This window comes from Aquarana catesbeiana, linkage group LG02 (genome assembly GCF_042186555.1).
Source record: "Aquarana catesbeiana isolate 2022-GZ linkage group LG02, ASM4218655v1, whole genome shotgun sequence".
Taxonomy (NCBI): domain Eukaryota; kingdom Metazoa; phylum Chordata; class Amphibia; order Anura; family Ranidae; genus Aquarana; species Aquarana catesbeiana.
In genome coordinates, this window is record NC_133325.1 from 453,218,576 (window position 1) to 453,237,438 (window position 18,863).

At 41.7% G+C, this 18,863-nt stretch overlaps 1 protein-coding gene across 1 annotated transcript in view; it reads left to right on the forward strand.

Annotated features, from left to right (window-relative positions):
- Positions 1-13,282: 13,282 nt before the first annotated feature.
- LOC141128353 (protein argonaute-1) overlaps positions 13,283-18,863 on the forward strand; it is a 221,424-nt gene continuing 215,843 nt past the window's right edge. The window contains exon 1 of the mRNA XM_073615597.1: positions 13,283-14,034. Within this exon, the coding sequence (XP_073471698.1) occupies positions 14,010-14,034 (25 nt within the window). The 5' untranslated portion in view covers positions 13,283-14,009. The remainder of the gene's footprint in view (positions 14,035-18,863) is intronic.

The following is an 18,863-nucleotide window of genomic DNA, read 5'->3' on the forward strand; positions in this document are numbered from 1 at the left end:
TCCATTTTCAGATGATGAATTGAACAGTGATCCGTGAGATGTTCAAAGCTTGGAATATTTTCTTATAACCTAACCCTGCATTAAACTTATCCACAACTTTATCCCAGACCTGTCTGGTGTGTTTTTTGGCCTTCATGATGCTGTTTGTTCACTAAGGTTCATTAACAAACCTCTGAGAGCTTGACAGAACAGCTGTATTTATACTGAGATTAAATTGCACACTGGTGGACTCTATTTACTAATTTACTAACTTTCCTGATGACACGCGCAGAGCGTGAAATTTGTTGAAAGGGAGGCTCGACACGCAACAACGAGTCCTCCGTTCCTGGTATCAGCTGGAGCACACGTCGAGACATACAGAGTACCCGCAATCGTTTAAGGTACCGATTTGGTCTCTGTTTTCCTCCATAGTTGCAGCCCGGTCTGTTTCTCGTCTTGTACCCTACATACTGGTCTGGATGTAAAGGTTTTATCCACATGAAATAAAGATGTTTTTACACTATTTGAGCCTTTGTGGCTTTTTTTTCAGATTTGGATGGTGATTTGAGGCACCAAGGCGCAGGTTCAAGAAGTTACATATTCCACACTCCTGCTGTCTTGTGAGTGGAGTCCTTCTGCATTGATTATTTTAAGACAAGATATCCGGATAGCCACGTCTGATGAAACTATTTGCTTTTTTCCATGCCTGAGGGTCACTCTGTGGCCACTACTGTCTGGTGAGCGCTTTGATATACCACATTGGGTGAAGCACGAATAAGATAGTATTTGTACTTTATCATGTGGTGATTGGATTTATTGAGAAGATTCTCATATTCATAAGAAGATATACTGAACTTTTTTGCACTATATTCACTTTATTGGTTATATATGATTTAATTTGATGTATTTACACTGATGCACTTTATTTACATGATTGAGGTAACACGATATTTATTGTAATTATTGCACTATTGATGCGCCCTTTATTGTTTTGTCTACTAGATTTTAGTTGGGGGTATCAGTGTAAAGGGGGCTGAATACAAATGCACGCCACACTTTTCAAATATTGATTTGTAAAAAATTTTGAAAGCCATTTCATAATTTGCCTTCCACTTCACAATTATGTGCCACTTTATGTTGGTCTATCACATAAAATACATTTTTTATGTTTTTGGTTCTAACATGACAAAATGTGGAAAATTTCAAGGGGTGTGAATACTTTTTCAAGGCATTGTAGGGGAGATGCAATTGGTGACCTTTACACCGAGAAAACGCATCCATATAACAGTCTTAATTTACTAATGCTAGCCATACACATGTAAATTTTCTCTTGTTCAGCCTACAGGAAAATCATTGCTTTCCTCCATCTATGCTAAACAGTGTAGATGGTGGACTCTCCCCTTTAGACTATCAGAGCTAACAGAGCGTTGACAACCGTGGCTGTCTAAATACCCAAACAGTTATTACATCTGTGATGCAATTGGCTGAAAATTTTCCACTCAGTTCTTTCAGTTGAAATGCAGTAAGCTGGGTGGTGCAGAGTCGGGGCTGGACGGGACACCAATGGCTCAAATTTTTGCTGAATCAGCCAGATTTATACAGTGTATATATTAAAGGCTAGGTTTCCACTAGTGCGACCTGAAAGTTGCACGATTTTGATGAGATATGAAGCAATGCTTGTGTATTCTTGGGGTCCTCAAGTCGGGCCAAGGTAGTGCAGGGACTACTTTGAAGTCGCTGCAAATTGAAGTCTTACATATATAAATGGTACTCATTGGAAATCATGGGGTATGAATTGTCATGCGATTTTGGAGTCCCAAGTCGCATGACAAGGCTCACTAGTGGAAATGTAGCCTTCCATAATGGTATGAGGTCTTTCTCAGTTTATTGGCTAGTATTTCTGTGTACAAACCGGAACTCTACTGCATTTGTTTAGCCATGCGACTGCCACCACCAGGGAAATAGATCACTGGATAGAGGCAAGTTGTGTGCTTTGCTTTCTTTTCCGCAATCAGGAAAGGTGTAGCATTTTATCCATCAGGTAATACCAATTTCACAGGCATATGTTCTGCATTCAACTATTGCTGTTGCATTCACTACAGTATTGAACCTGCAAAAATAATGTAACTTATGCTGCCAATAGACATGTAAAATGATTAGATCTGGAAGTGGCAGACACTTATGACCCTAAAATTGCAAATACCAAACTTCAGCACAAAAGTTTGGAAGAGTTCAAATATCTGCCAGGCTCCACTGTCTCCACCCCCTTTTTTTGCCCTAGGTCAGAAGTAAGGAGAATCTTTTCAAAAGATAAAACAATACTTAAACCTTTTAGCCTAGGTTCACAATATTGCAGTGCAGAAAACCACATGTGATTTGGACCGGATTCCCACCGAATTCCTGTTCAAATCACGTGATTTTTTTTTGCAGTGCAATTTGAGCCAGTCATTTTGTATGGCTCAAATTGCACCACACCCCCACGAAAGGTGTAGGCAATTATTTATTTTCCGCACTGGAATCGGGTTGCATGTATGTGAATCAAATTTTAGCCAATCGCAGTGTTTTGCAAACTGTTTTTGGGGTGTCATTAATATGGTTGCCACCTCATCCCTTTAAACCTGAACACATATTAATTACACAGGTTCTGTGGCTGATTAAGGTGGTAATTAAACTCACATGGTGCCTTACCTGCGTTTCATTAGCCTCAGAACCTGTGTAATTCATATGTGTTCGGGTTTAAAGGGATGAGGTGGCAACTCTAGTCATTAACCTACCTTTGACACCCACAGCGGTTTGCAACAGAGTGTGATTGTGAAACACACAGGAATTGCTGCGAATCCCGCACTGCATCAGTGTGAATTGGGCCGAAAAGTGGAAAGGTTAGAACCTTGCTCACTTTGTTCAGTTTGTGTCCCTTGTGAGATGTTCTGTGTCCAATGAACACAGGATGTAAGTTACGGAAAAATCTCCCTAACAGACACAGTGGGGCTGATTTACTAAAACTGAGAGTGTAAAATCTGGTGAAGCTCAGCTGTTTTTGTTTGTGTCATAGCTTAATCTAACCAGCTGAACCAGCTGAAGTTACAGCGCATCCAGAAAGTATTCACAGCGCCTTACTTTTTTTTTTTTTTTTTACATTTTGTTATTCCAAAATGGAATAAATTCTTAATTTTTTCTCATTCTACAAACAATACTCCATAATGACAACGTGAAAGAAGTTTGAAATCTTTGTAAATTTATTAAAAATAAAAACAGTCACATGTACATAAGTATTCACAGCCTTTGCTTTGTTGAAGCACCTTTGGCACCAATTACAGCCTCAAGTCTTTTTTGAGTATAATGCTACAAGCTTGGCACACCTATTTTTGGGCAGTTTCTCCCTTTCTTCTTTGCAGGACCTCTCAAGCTCCCCCAGGTAGTCGATGCACAGCCATTTTCAGATCTCTCCAGAGATGTTTAATCGGGTTCAAGTCTGGGCTCTGGCTGGGCCACTCAAGGACATTCACAGAGTTGTGCCAAAGCCTCTCCTTTGTTATCTTGGCCGTGTGCTTAGGGTCCTTGTCCTGTTGGAAGATGAACCTTTGCCCCAGTCTAGGGTCCAGAGCAGGTTTTCATCAAGAATGTTTCTGTACATTGCTGCATTTCTTTCCCTTGATCCTGACTTGTTTTCCAGTTCCTGCCACTGAAAACCATCCCTAAAGCATGATGATGCTGCCGTCACCATGCTTCACTATAGGGATGGCATTGGCCAGGTGATGAGCGGTGCCTGGTTTCCTCCAGACATGACGCTTGCCATTCAGGCCAAAAGAGTTCAATCTTCGTTTCATTAGACAAGAGTTTTGTTTCTCGTGGTCTGGGAGTCCTTTCGGTGCCTTTTTGGCAAACTCCAGGCAGGCTGTCCTGTGCCTTTTACTGAGGAGTGGCTTCTGTCTGGCCACTCTACAATACCAGCCTGATTGTTGGAGTGCTGCAGAGATTTAAGATGTTTAAAGTTTTTAAAATGGCAATTTTTCTTTTGTTCATACAACTAGAAAATGGCTACAGTAATCTCACTGGACACTTTTTTTTTTATATATCTATATATATATAGATAGAGAGATAGAGATATAGATATAGATATAGATATATATATATATATATATATATATATATATATATATATATATATAATCTCCTTAAGATTAGAGCAACAAATGGTACAGAATCATGAAGTAATGACATAATCTGGTGCCTATGTGGAGGTGGGACAGCAGGTAGCTGCTCTTCTAAACTCTCAAACCCTGTACACATGGGCCGAGATTAGCCAGTACAGTAGATACTGGCCGACAGTCAAATTCTGTCCAACAAGGACCTGTAGACACAGGCCGATCTCACGGTTGTTTTCTGTTGAACAAGCTTACTGAAAAACCAGCAGCCGATCGGCACACAGCCAATGGCTACAAATGCTGATTGTGTGGGGCGGTCCCCCTGTCAACACAATAGATCAGCGAAGAGATCGCTGTACTAAAAGCACATAGTTAGTACAGCGACCTCTTCCAGAGTTCCTCCGTGTTTTTTTTTTTCCCATTAAGACTGCTGGGTTGGATGAAAATAAAAAAACTTTACCGTATGTACCAGGCTATAGCTTTAACTTATTTTCAACTTTTAGCCTGTCCTTTGTTGCTGGATTTTTGTATTTTGGGTAACTGTGCACAGCCTATGCTATACAACCAATTGCTAGTCTATAACCTGCCTGAAGATGCTCCTCTTCCTTCCTATCCCAATGCCCACAACCAAAGTTATGGAAAGTCCCCCTAGTGTGGGCACACAATAAAACATGACGAACCACTCTTCTGCATGCATTTCTAAAATGTAAAAGTTGTTTCTTTTGGAAATTTTTGTTAACATTTTTACAACACCTACAGTACAACATGTACCAAAATTTCCACCTCCCTCTTCCACCCCCTCCCCCTCCCCTCCCTGTCCCTTGTGCAGCATTTCAACAATTACAGAATCATATTCTATTCTCACAACTTTTCAAAGGCATTTTTGTATCCAAGGTGTCAGTAGTGCACCCAATCATCACACAGTCAGATAATTATTCCGTCAGCATTACATGGTCATTTTACCCAAGTACGGAGAGTGCCTTTGTTTAAAGCACTCCCCCGCCGCAGCAGTTCAAATCAAAGTGTCCTTGTCTTCAAGCCAGCATTGCCATACTTCTCGAATTTTTTTTGGACAACCCCTACTTAAGTATGTTGCTTTGTAGAAAGGTAGCGCTTTATTGATTATGTCTTTCCAGTAGGACACTGTGGGTGGTTCAGGTTTTTTTCCAACACAATAAAATAGCTTTACGTGCGTAAAAAAGGGAGAGAAATCATGGTTCTTTGTGCCCTTCGTGGCGCCAACTCCTCCACCAGGCCCAGCAGACAAACTGAGACCTTTACAGGAATCGACACCGAAAGTAATTTCTGTATAGTCCGTGTTACCCCTGTCCAGAACTCCTGTATCGGCTGGCACTGCCAGAATATGTGATCAAAGTCAGCATGGTTAGACGTGCAGCGCCAGCACTCTGCTGCACCGATACCACAGATACCAGCTATCTTCACTGGGGTATAATAAAACCTATGTAGTATTTTAAATTGAATGAGCCTATCTCTGGCCGACACCAGAGTCTGGAACGGGTGGTCCTACATATCATCCCAATCCCCCCCCCCCCCCCCAAAAAAAAATCTGACCAGTGCACCCCATGTATCCTTGCATTTGTGCATTTTTGGCCTTTCCACAAATAATTCTTTGTAAACTACTGATAACGGTTTTGTAAGTCTTCTTTACCCAGCATGTTCTCTAATGGGGATGCACCCAGCTCCAGCGTGTCTGAACTCAACAGTCAGGAATGCTTGTCTTAACTGATAATATCAGAATAAATACCAGTTGGGAAGATTGTATTTATCTTGGAGTTGATCAAACGTAAGTAACCACACACACACACACACACACACACACACACACACACACACACACTATGTGTTTCAGTTGTTTAATGCCAACCCTGGCCCATATTATTGGGTCAAGGATTGCACCAAAGTGGGGTAATCTAGGGTTGAACCAAAGGGGGGTGTCCTGTGACCAACCCCCATCTGCCGATTTTCATTGTCATCTGTGCCCTGTCCCATGCGCGTATAGTGACATGCATCGAGCCAGTCAAAGGCAGAGAGGCCTGGGGTTCCCTGTATACTAGGAAAAACTAGGTAAACAGGTGACAGGTCACATCAGGTGACTTACTCAGAGCTATAGCCAGAGGTTCTATCGCTAGAGCAAATAGGGATGGTGAGAGCGGGCATCCCTGACGTGTGCCTCTACCCACTGGAAACGGGGGAAACGCGGCGCCCAGCTTTATTGCCGCCTGGGGTTTACTATATAGTGAGATCCAGGTTATGAAAACTTCCCTAAACCCCATATGGCACAGCACCACTAGCATATAATTAGTCTACGTAATCAAAGGCTTTGGCCATGTCGAGGGACACTACAATGTAAAGGTGGGTTAAAGTGAAACTAAAAAGTTAGCTAGTGAAGAGGGATTAAAACACCAGTCAGATTTATTGATGTCTGTGTCTCCCCATTATGGCAATTGACCCTCACTTTGTCCTAACGACTGTTTTGCCCAAAGAGAGAATCCAAACTTAGCATGGTCACCAAAACAGTAATAGAGGGAGAGACTAGTTCTGGTGCCTTGCAGAGACCTACCTCAATTTGAAGGGATTTCCTCTTTTTGCCGTCAGTTTTACTGTAAAAGGTTGGGTTTTAGTTAAAGCTCAGAGACCACAGACTCCGTTCTATAATCTGCCTTTTTTAAACAAATTCCCTGGTGTAGAGTAAGGCTAAGGTTCACAATTGTTTTCTCTGCAGTGGATCTCTTTTCAGAGTTTGGCTAAGCAGCCACTGTCAGGCATTGAGGAGGTGATCTAACATTTTTCTTTTTAATTTTTTTTGCTGCTTGGTAATTTTCAATGGGATTGATGCACTGCAACCATGAGCCACGTTTGGGTTGCTATGTGCCTCTTTAACTTGAATGGGTGCATTTGATTGGTGCTAATGATTGTCAACATGACATGTTAAATTAGCCACGATGTGTGAACAGCCCCATCTGGTAGGTGGCAAAACTGCAGCTCAGCTGTGTGGTTTTTACCACAGAGTCTGTGAAAAATTCTCAGCAGTGTGGTGTTTAGTGGAAATCAGTAGCTGCACTATAATGGTTGGGTTTTTGTTAATCTGGATGGCTATTGGGCTATGTCTACCTGATGGCTGGTCACCCTTTCACTGTAACTATAATGCCCTGTACACACGATAGGATTTTCCGATGGAAAATGTGTGATAGGACCCTGTTGTCCGAAATGCCGACCGTGTGTAGGCTCCATCACACATTTTCCATAGGAATTTCTGACACACAAAGTTTGAGAGCGAGCTTGCTATAAAATTTTCCGACAACAAAATCCGTTGTCGGAAATTCCGATCGTGTGTACACAAATCCGACACACACAGTGCCACGCATGCTCAGAATAAATTAAGAGACGAAAGCTATTGGCTACTGACCCATTTATAGTCCCGACGTATGTTTTATGTCACCACGTTCAGAACGATCGGATTTTCTGACAACTTTGTCCGTCTGTGTGTGTGCAAGACAAGTTTGAGCCAACAAACGTTGGGAAAAAATCCATGGATTTTGTTGTCGTAATGTCCAATCAATGTCTGACCGTGTGTACAGGGCATAAGTCTAGAGCTGTATTTACCATAAGACTTCTCCTATGATGCTAACCTTTTTTCACTGTGTCAAAACAACCTTTTTGGAGTTCTACTTAATGGTTGTATTTTGGACAGATTTCAGAATGGTTTGTTTGGGTAGGCTTAGACAGTTTTTAGTTGGATTGTGGAAAAGGGTTAGAATTCTTGTCAAGCTATGTTTACCTACTCCATAGATTGTATGTCAGGCTTTCTCAACCAGGGATCTTTAAGCAGTGAAAAAATGACCGATCTCACACATACAATGACTGCCATCATAATTTCCCACTGACACCTAATGTGTCACTGCTATGTCTCACCCAGTGTAAGAGGCCCACCACACCGCTAATCACCAATGTAAAGAGGCAATTCTCCACTGAACAAATATAATGGAATGTTACCATATTCAGTCTGGCCCTTGCATTTTCGTGACTATGTATAGAGCACAGGAGTGTTGCAAAATAACTGGCTCTGGGTATTGAATGTCATGATTTTTTTTTTTTTGTTTTTTTTTTTTTGTTAAAGGGTTAATTCACCTTTTACCGCAAAACTGCCAATGCAGGTAAGGGGTGCCTGTAGAAAAAAAACAAACTGTGCAGTTTAACCAATATTAAATAATGACTTTGCTATTAATGTAGGGCAGGCCATTTACCTATTCCATGAAACCATGACTTTTATGCCTGGTACACATGATGAGATTATCAGACAAATGATGGTCTTCTTTTTTTTTTGCATGCTAGTCTCATTGAAGATTGAAGAGATTACTAAAGTTATAAAAATTCTCATACAACAGAAGAATTTGGAAGTGATGTAATGTTTAGTGTGTTTTTGAACGACAACTGTACTGATTAAATGAAAATTGCATGATTTGGTAGCGTACAAGAAAACATTTTGTGTTTTTGTCCTTTTGGATAGTTTTGCCTTAAGTGTTGGGATTGGCTTTTGAAAGCTGTGTACCAATGATCAGATTATCGCACGATTACTTAGAAAGCCGTATTTTTTGTACAATCGTGTTAATGAGCCTTTAAAGTCAGAGATTGCATAGCTCCCTCCTGCCTTGTTTCTAGGATGTTGCTTGGACACTTCCAGCAGATGCAAACCCCCTCACATGTCGCTACCTCTGTTACAGTAGCTCTAAGCTCCACAATTTATGATAGAGTAGACCACACGTGCAAGTATTTGAGAGTTCACTCTTGTGATGGTGGGGGTGATCAGTACTGGCTTGGAGTGTCTTAGGAAAGTCCTACTTGCAAAGCAGGATGGGATAATGCCATCTCTGGGAGTTTTTCAGCCCAACTCTAATAAAATGGCCATTGGCTCCTGCTGCTGTCGATCAAATCCAATTACATGGGGGGGCCTAAGTCATACATTCGGCGGCTATGGATGCCGAATGATTCCCCCCCCCCCCCCGTTCAATCACTTTAATCTGAAGAAATAGTGGTTTATCTGTGTCCATATGTAAAGTGAATGGGAGTGATCATATACCTATTAACCAGCTGCTGCACTTTTAGGGTTTTGAGTAAAGTGGCAGGGTCTGAACCCCTTTTGATTTCCTATTGGGAGTATCTCACCAAAAATAAAATTTTTGTTGCAAGAGATGTCAAGATCTGACTTGTATCTTAGGGCAGACTTGTGGGAAAATCAGTGAGCCAATCACACAAACAGAAAATGACATTTCAGGGAGAGTCCTGTACACCATTTGTCAACCCTGTCCTCAAGTACCCCCAACAGGCCATGTTTGCAGGGTTTTTCTTTATCTTGCACAGGTGCTTTAAATAAGTCAATGGCTTGGTATTTTGGACAGCTATTTTTTCTAAGAGAAATTCCCAAAACATGGCCTGTTTTGGTGTACTTGGGGACAGGGTTCAAAACCACTGCTGTACACCATCTTGGTACGAGACACTTCCAGGTAGCCATATTGCACTTAACAGAAAATTGCAGTGCTGCAGATTGCAAAGGAAAGTTAATTGACTGATTTGTGTGTGAATGATTTTATTAGTTTACAAGTTTAACAGCTGGCACAAAAGCCATAGACCTATAAAGAGGCATACGAAAACAGGTGTAAGGAGTTGGAGGCTCACACAGTAAGTCTGGTGTATATTTGAGCCTTCCTCTTGTCTACAACATGGTAATTTAGGTTCACAAATGAAAAAGACTGGTGACATTTTGGTGTCATAGGCAGCTTGTAAAAGATTGGAGTAGCAGAAGCAGGAAAAAAAAGTGAGGTTGTTACAAAGGAGGATGGGTTGAAGGAAATTAGTGAGGTGGGGAGGGTTTTGAGGAGGGTTATGGAAAAGGGCAGCTGGAGGTCTGGGTACTTGTTGGAAAAGGCGACCTTTTTGGGTGGTTGTAAACTCTTACATATAGCTAGTGAAGTGACTGGCCTCAGGTGCTACACAGAGATTAGATAAACGGGTAAAACTGATGTAGGTGTTTTTATCTGCAGTCTTCTCTACCTCTGTTCAAATTCCAGAATTTATACAGCTTGCCTGAGCTTTTAGAAAAATGGGGGTGGGAGAGCTGAAGTCACACTCAGTAAGTAGTACACCGTGACCCGATTGGAGGGAAGACACACACTCTCCCCCCCCCCCCTTTTTTATTTTTTTTCCACGCAGGAATAGAGCCTGTCAATCAGCTTGAGGTTGGAGTCCGCAAAACTTATCAGAAGTGATTCATGTTGATAGCAGGGAAATGAAGCAGCAGACAGAAATTACACTTGCTCTAGATTGAAACAAGCACACAAGTCTACAACCACTTAAGGACTGGGCTTTTTTTTGTTTGTTTTACACTTGGCGTTTACAAGTTAAAATCAGGGGTTTTTTTTTGCTAGAAAATTACTTAGAACCGCCCCGAGCATTATATATTTTTTTTCAGACAACCTAAAGAATAAAATGGCAGTCGTTCCAATACTTTGTCACACTGTATTTGCGCAGCGGTCTTACAAACGCAATTTAATTTTTTTTTTTTTTTTTTTACAAGCTACCAGTTTTGAGTTACAGAGGAGGTCTAAAACTACCTCAGATCTCATATTTACACTTAAATGCAATGAAAAAAAATTTCCCCTTTTAGGACCATTGGCTGGAAATGACCTTTGACAAATCGCTTCCATCATCCAATGGTGTGGGGGCCATCCGTTCCCTCACTCGACTTTATGGCTCTGAGGGGAAAGGACCGGATCTTCTCCGCTGACCGGAATGCGGCGGGAGGGGGGTGGGCACCTCTCCCGCTGTTGGCAAAAGCGATCTTACGGCGAACCTGCCACAGAGACCACTTTTATCTGAAAGCGGTCAGCTCGGCATTTTTTAAAAAATATGGAGTTATGGCCGCTATGTGCTGCCATAAGAACGCTATTCAATGTCAAAGTACCGACTTATGAGGGTGGGCGGTCCGGAAGTGGTTAAAGTGGGGTACACACTATAATCGGAACTGATGAATGGAAATTCGGAATCGGCTGTCGAAAGTTGTGTACACACTATACGAAAATGTTTGCCCGATTTTTCTTATAGGGGCTGGCCTTAAGGCTTGAATAGAGTGGAGTCAAAGTCAGCTGGCAAAGGCTGCTCTCCATATTTACAGAATTTGTCCTGTAAGGGTAAGAACATTTTTAATGACATTCAATTAACAAGTTTTGTGTTGCAATTGTATATGCTAGATTTTTTTATTTGGCTTTTTTTTTTTTCACTATGAAAGTGGCGTTACCCTTTAATTTAGCGGTACAGTTGATTTTAGCTACAAATTCTCCTTGCCTGTATACCCAGATTTTGGACATATTTAACCCCTTCATGCTGACGTAATGCAAATATGTGACCTTTGGCTTTAAGGGGTTGTATGGGGGTGATGTATGCAGCTACAGGCATCACCCCAGTACATACGTAATTTCTCAAATTATATTTTTACACGCGCTTTCTTCTGTTATTACAAGCAGCGGGAGGGGATGCTCGTCCGGGCTTTCCCGTCCCGTGGGGAGGCGTGAGCGGCCAGCCAAACATCCGCGGATGTTTGGCTGGTCGGAGACCCGAACGAAGCCAGAATCTGCTTTGATGGGGTCTCGGATCTAGTAAGCCCGAAGCGATGTCATGACATTACTTCCTGTTTACTTGAGCCTTAAAGGTGCCAAATAAAAAAATAGAAAAATTGACGACAGTATTCAAAACGGCCAAACTGGGCTTTTAAGTGCAAATGAGGGATTTGGGGTCTTATAGACCCTCCTGATTCCTCCATAAAGAGTGCCTATTACTGTCACAAGGAGTGTTTACATTACTTGTGGCAGCAATAAAAGTAATCCAAAAATAAATTAAAGGGACAGTGTAAAAATAAAAAAAGGAAAAAACTCATTTAAAGCACCCCATCCCTCTGTGCTCTATATGTAAGTTGCACCTGCAAATGTAAACCGTGTTCAAACCACCATGTGAGGTATTGCTGTGCTCATTAGAGTGAGAGCAATAATTTTAGCACAAGACCTCCTCTGTAAGGCTACTTTCACACTGAGGCATTTTTCAGGTGCTAAAGGGCTGAAAATGGCACCTGAAAAACTCCTCCCCTGCCAACCCAGTGTGAAAGCCCGAGTGCTTTCACACTGGAGCGGTGCACTTGCAGGACGGGAAAAAAATAAGTCCTGCAAGCAGCATCTTTGAGGCGCCAACCCCCGCCCCAGTGTGAAAGTGCCCTATCTCTAAACTAGTAACCTGTAAAAGAAAAAAAAAAAAAAAATTTAAAGTGTCAATTGCGCGGTCATGCTACACTGTACCCAAACAAATTTTTTATCATTTTGTTCCTACAAATAGAGCTTTCTTTTGGTGGTATTTGATCACCTCTGCAGTTTTTATTTTTTGCGCAACAAAGACCGAATTTTTTTTAAAAAAAAAAGGTTTTTCTTTGTTTCTGTTAAATTTTTTTGTAAATAAGTACGTTTTCTTCTTCGGGCACCGATGAGGTGGCACTGATGGGCACATTTGTGGGCACATGTGGATGGCCATGGGGTACATACTGGGCCATCCACATGTTCCCCTTCCCTGGTGGTCCTAGTGGCGATCCCTGGTGGTCCAGTGTGGTGATCTGAGGGGAGGCTGCACTGATAAACAATCAGCGTAGACCCCCCCCCCCATCACGAGAACCGCCGATCGGCTCTCCTCTACTCGCGTCTGTCAGACGCGAGTGAGGAAAAGCCGATCAACGGCTCTTCCTATTGACAGCGTGATCAGCCGTGATTGGACACGGCTGATCACGTGGTAAAGAGCCTCTGCCGGAGGCTCTTTACCAAGCTTGGTGGAGCGGTGTGTCAGGCTGACACACCGCTCCACTGATCGCCGCGATGCATGCCCCCACAGGTGCGTGTCAGCATGTTATCCTGCTGGACGTCATATGACGCCCAGTCAGGATAACTGAACCACTTCCCGGACGTCAATCCGCTATAGGGCGGGCGGGAAGTGGTTAAGTACCATAGTATGTCGCCATTCCACGAGTGTGCACAATTTTAAAAGTGTGACATGTTTGGTATCTATTTACTCGGCATAATATCTTAAGCATTATACAAAATAATTAGGCTAAATTTACTTTTTTTAATTCATGAAAGTGTATTTCTTCCCCCCACAAAAAAGCATTTGAAAGACTGCAGTGCAAATACAGTGTGACATAAAAAAATTGCCATGATCGCCGTTTTATTCTCTAGGGTCTTTTTTTTTTAGCAAAGTATATAATCCTTGAGGGTTCTAAGTAATTTTCTAGCAAAAAAAAAATTACAATATATAGTATGGGGTTTCCTTCACGGTGCCCATTGTTAATCAGACAGTGCTGGACATCCAGCAGTTATAGTTCATGGTGAGGGACTTCCCTTGCCAAATAATGAAGGGAAAGCTCCCCCATGGAACACACATAGATGCCAATTCTTTCCGGGTTCTACTATCCAGTTCAGTGGTTGGCAAGATAGACCTAGTAACTGCTTCGGCATGCGATGGGAAGATGTTTCTAACGGTAGAATAATGGAATCATGCCCAAGCAATGCGCTGCCATCCGCAGCAACAGATTAGTTAAACAGCGCCGCGACCCTATACTATTTTACTGTGCGCGTATCTAAATGTTTCAATAAAGTTAGTTGCGAGGGAAAAAAAAAAAAAAAACAGCATGACGCTTCGCGATTGGCTACACGGCTCGAGCCCCGGTACGCATGCGTGGGCATGTTGGAGGCTTAGGAACACAGACAGCAACTGCAGTAGAGCAGCCAAAGGGCTAGGCTAGCTTGTACACCAGGGCTTATAGCAGGCCGGGTGGATGGGATGGAAGCTGGACCTTCTACACCAGGTAAGCAATGCCCGGGGCTCCTCCAGCCTTCAGGAGGAAGGGGAGAAGTGCTGCACCTGGAGAGAGAAGGAGGGGAAAAGAGGAAGAGTCTCTCACAGCCTGCAGCTAATGGTGATGGAGAGACCCTCTAAAGAAATGCAAATTGGGACATGTGTTTGATGCCAAAAGGGAGGGAGGGACGGCTTATTTTAAAGCAGAGTCTGGGAAAAGATGCGAGTGGTCCATGGGATTATTCAGGAGGGAAGACACAGGAACCTGTTCTGTGCAGTTGGGAAAACTTCTCCACAACTCTCTTCTATACACACTTCACTGGAGGGTTCACTCTACATCTTCTTCTGCAGGGATGCCAGTATTCTAGAAGGATCTACACAAACACTTTACTAAACCATTCTTCACAGCCTTCTTACTCACATCTCCTCTAAAGGACTGCCTTACACTTCAGTAACCATTATGCATGCATTTTACAGGATCGCTATTGCAGGTTAACACTTTGCTTTGCTTGTACTGTGCATATATATATAATATATATTCTAATTTCTGCAGATAGTGTGTAATATTTACTTTTTGATTGTAAATTTGCAGAAAAATACAAATATGCATGCAGAGCTAACGCTCTGACGCTATCATAAGGGTTAAAGTAGATAAACCCAGATACTGTACTTAACTCTAATACAAGCTTTAATGCATCATTTTCAAACGTTGGTTTCAGACTTTTTTTTTTTTTTTAATTTTCTTTCATTAGCACTAGTGGAGCTGCCTTAAAGTGGATGTAAACCCAATGTCATCCTTTCTGAACTACTGCCACAGGGGTTATCTATAAGGATATACATGCCTCCTGCATGTATCTTTACCTGTCTCCCCTCTGTCTGTTATTAGACCCAAAAAACTGCATATTCTGTGGGTGGGTCTGTTGGCTGGAGTTTGGTGGGTGGAGTCGTGATGTCAGTAGACTCCCCGCCCACTTCTACACTTCCCTTGTCAATATGCATTTTCTCTGTGTATTTCTGACACTGAACTTCTGCTATGATCTCTAGCATCCAGTGAAAAGACAGGAAAGTACCCACATGACTTCAGCATGCCAAATCATGGTGAGGTGTGGAACAGCCAATCCTTGCAGAGCTGCTGAAGAAAGGAGTGGGGGAGGGAATTAAAAAATAATGCATGTCTTAGGCTAGTGCACGAGATATGTAAATCACCTGTCACTCACAGCAAGGGGGAGGATTTGACAAAGTTTTTCTCAGTTTGTCAAGATTTCTCTCACTGAACAATAAAAGAGGATTGCTCAGAGATGGATTAACTCTGTGTGGCAAGACTGATAGGAAATCTTATACTCTACAGTATGATATATATATAAACAAAAAAAAATTTGGTTTTACATCCACTTTAAAGTGATACTAAAGTCAAATTTTTTTTTAGTTTAACCACTTGCTTACTGGGCACTTGCATCCCCTTCCTGCCCAGACCAATTTTCAGTTTTCGGTGCTCTCTCACTTTGACAATTGCTCGGTCATGGAACACTGTACCCATATGACCTTTTTTATCTTTTTTTTTTTTCACACAAATAAAGCTTTCTTTTGGTGGTATTTAATCACCACTGTGTTTTTTTTTTTTTTTTTTTTTTATTGCTAAACAAAGACCAAAAATTTTGAGGAAAAAAAAAAATGTTTTTCAGATTTTGTTATAACATTTTGCAAACAGGTAATTTTTCTCCTTTACGGATCTGTGCTGATGAAGCTGCACTGATCAGGAGCCACTGATGGTGCACGGATAGGCGGCATGGAGAGGTGGAACTGATGGGTACAAATTAGGCGGCACTGATGATGAGGCACTGGTGGGCAGCACATGTGGGCGCTAAGGGGACCGATGTCCCTCTAACAGAAGCCGCAGCTTTTTTTATTTTTTCTTCATGCTGAGAGCGTGAAGGAAAAAAAAAAAAAACGATAATCGGCATCTGTTTATTTCTGTGATCAGGTGTCATTGGCTGACAGCTGATCACGTGGTGAGGGGCCTGCTGTGATAGGCCCTTTACCCGATCTCTGATCAGCCGAGTCTCACGGACTCTGCAATCACAGAGCATTGGAGGCACGAGAACAGGAGGACGTCCTGGCAATTTAAGCCTGCACTCTAGCCGTCTTTTGGCTATAGCACGGGCAGCAAGTGATTTAAAATAACAAAAGTGTCTATACTCACCTGCTCTGTACAATGGTTTTGTACAGAGCAGCCCAGATCCTCCTATTCTCGGGTCCCTCACTGGTGCTCCTGACCCCTCCTTCCTGCTGAAGGCCCCCGTAGCAAGCAGCTTGCTATGGGGGCAGCTGAGCCGCTGCTTTGTGTCCATTCAGACAAGGTCCTAGTAGATGACAGCAATGGCATGCAATGCCAAGCAGCTGCAAGCAAAGCCAACAGAATATTGGCATGCAGTAAAAAGAGGATTCACTCCAGAGATGGAACGATAATTCTCCCACTCTACAAGACTCTGGTCTGGCCGCATCTTGTGTAAGCCGTCCACTTCTGGGCACCAGTCCTCAGGAGGGATGTGCTGGAGAGAGTCCAGAGAAGGGCAACAAAGTTAATAAAGGGACTGGAGAACCTCAGTTATGGGGAAAGACTAAAAGTATTGAACTTCTTCTCTGGGGCGAAGAGACGCTTGAGAGGGGATCTATCAATGTACAAATACTGTGCTGGTGACCCTAGCATAGGAAAAAAACTTTTCAATGAAAGGGAATTTAAAAAGACACGCTGCCATTCACTAAAATTAGAAGAGAAGCGGTTTAACCTTAAACTGCATAGAGGTTTCTTTACTGTCAGAGTGGGAAGGATGTGGAATTCTCTTCTATTAGCAGTGGTATCAGCAAGGAGTATCGATAATTTCAAAAAACTATTAGATGGCTACCTTAACCACAACATACAGGGGTATACAATGTACTATTGACATAAACACACACGTTGAACTGGATGGACTTTTTTTGAAACTCACCAACTATATAAGATTTTTTTTATCTTAATGCATAGAATGCATTAAGATATAAAAAAAAAACCTTCTGACTTTGGAACCACTTTAAGGTTCTTTAACAAATGCCGGAGCTGAAAGTTCACAAAGTGCACAGGCATGGTCCACCATTGATATTTTCAGGAAGCTGGGCGATAGCAATTCTCTCCAGCAGATGCTGAAAGCAAATACAGTGGCAAGAGAAAGTATGTGAACCCTTAGAAACTAGTTTTCTGCAGTAGTTTGCCATGAAATGTGATCTGATTCTCATCTAAGTCACACCAATATACAAACACAATGTAGCTGCTGACTTTTAATATTAGGACACATACCTGTCCAGGGATCCAGCTCTGTCCTCACCCAAGCCAATTGTTCAATTCTGTGTTGTGTGCGAGAAGGCTGCGGGGAAAAAGGGGGGTGAACTTCCACTCAGATCACCTAAGCAATTGGGGCGGAAGTGGGAGCAGGCACCTGTGAAAACCAGGTCCCCCCACCCCCCCCCAACCAAAAAAGTGGGCAGCGGAGGAGGCAAACAACCAGAACTTCACCTTTTGGGTTAAGCTCTGCTTTAAAGTGACAACATACAAATAATCATAGTTTCTCGTGTCTTTGTTGAACACACCCATTAAACATTCACAGTGCTGGAGAAAAAAGTAACAGAACCCCCATAGACTAATTACTTCAACAAAAGCTAATTGGAGTCAGTAGTTTGCAGATCTGGAGTCCAATTAATGAAATGGGGGTAGAGAAGGAAGCGCCACCTGAGTATAGTATTAACAAATGATGTTTAATGACACCAGGTAAAAACACACTTACAGGATAAAAACATATAAAAGGCTCATCTGTATAGGTATGTGGTCCTCGGTGTTCCCTCTGATCCTGTGGTGGTGACGCTGCAGGGATGTTGGGCTGCAGAAGATGGATTACCAGACTGGAGCTCCTTCTGTGGCCATCAGGAAGAGACTAGGGGCCGGTGTGGAGCGCACGTGGAACGTGCATGACGTCACAGGTCGTCCGTCCGCTTCCGGGTTCGGTATCCAGGGGAGGGATCATCCAGGGAGGAGGGCTAGCAGGGAGGTTGAGAGAAGGCTACGCACTCAGAGCCACTGCTCCTTCAATAGGCCTAATAGGGAGGTGTCTGCAATGAGCTTTTATATGGCAGTGCTGTGGGATAACAGGTCCCAGCGTCTGTCAAAAGAAAGCACAGCGCCAACTGTGGGTGGGAGGGGAACTACAAGGTAACATAATATACACAGAAAAAAAAAAAAAAAAGTTATATAATAGTCAGTGTCATGGAAACATATATATGAATGGGGAAAAGTGCATGGTAGTAAACATGGAGACAATATTATTAACAATAGTAAAAATGGGAGCAAAAAATGGAGGTAAGTATAAAAAAAAAAATATATATATGTATGTACTTGTGTGTGTATAAAAGCGAAACATAATAACCAGAAAATGCAACAGTAAAGATAACAAATAAATAAAAATAAAAAATAATAAATACATACATTTAAAAATATAAAAAAAAAAATAAAAAAAAAATAAAAAAAATATGAAAGTGAGAATAAAAATATTAATAAAATATGTGTGTATGTAATGTATGTATATATGTGTGTGTATATATGTATATATATATATATATATATATATATATATATATATATATATGTGTGTGTATGTATGTATATGTATGTATATATATATATATATATATATATATATATATATATATATATATATATATATATATATTATAATAAAATAAAAAATATATAAATAAATAGGTAGAGAAAGGTGAAAAAATTATGGTATATGAAGTGGACATGGATAAGGCATG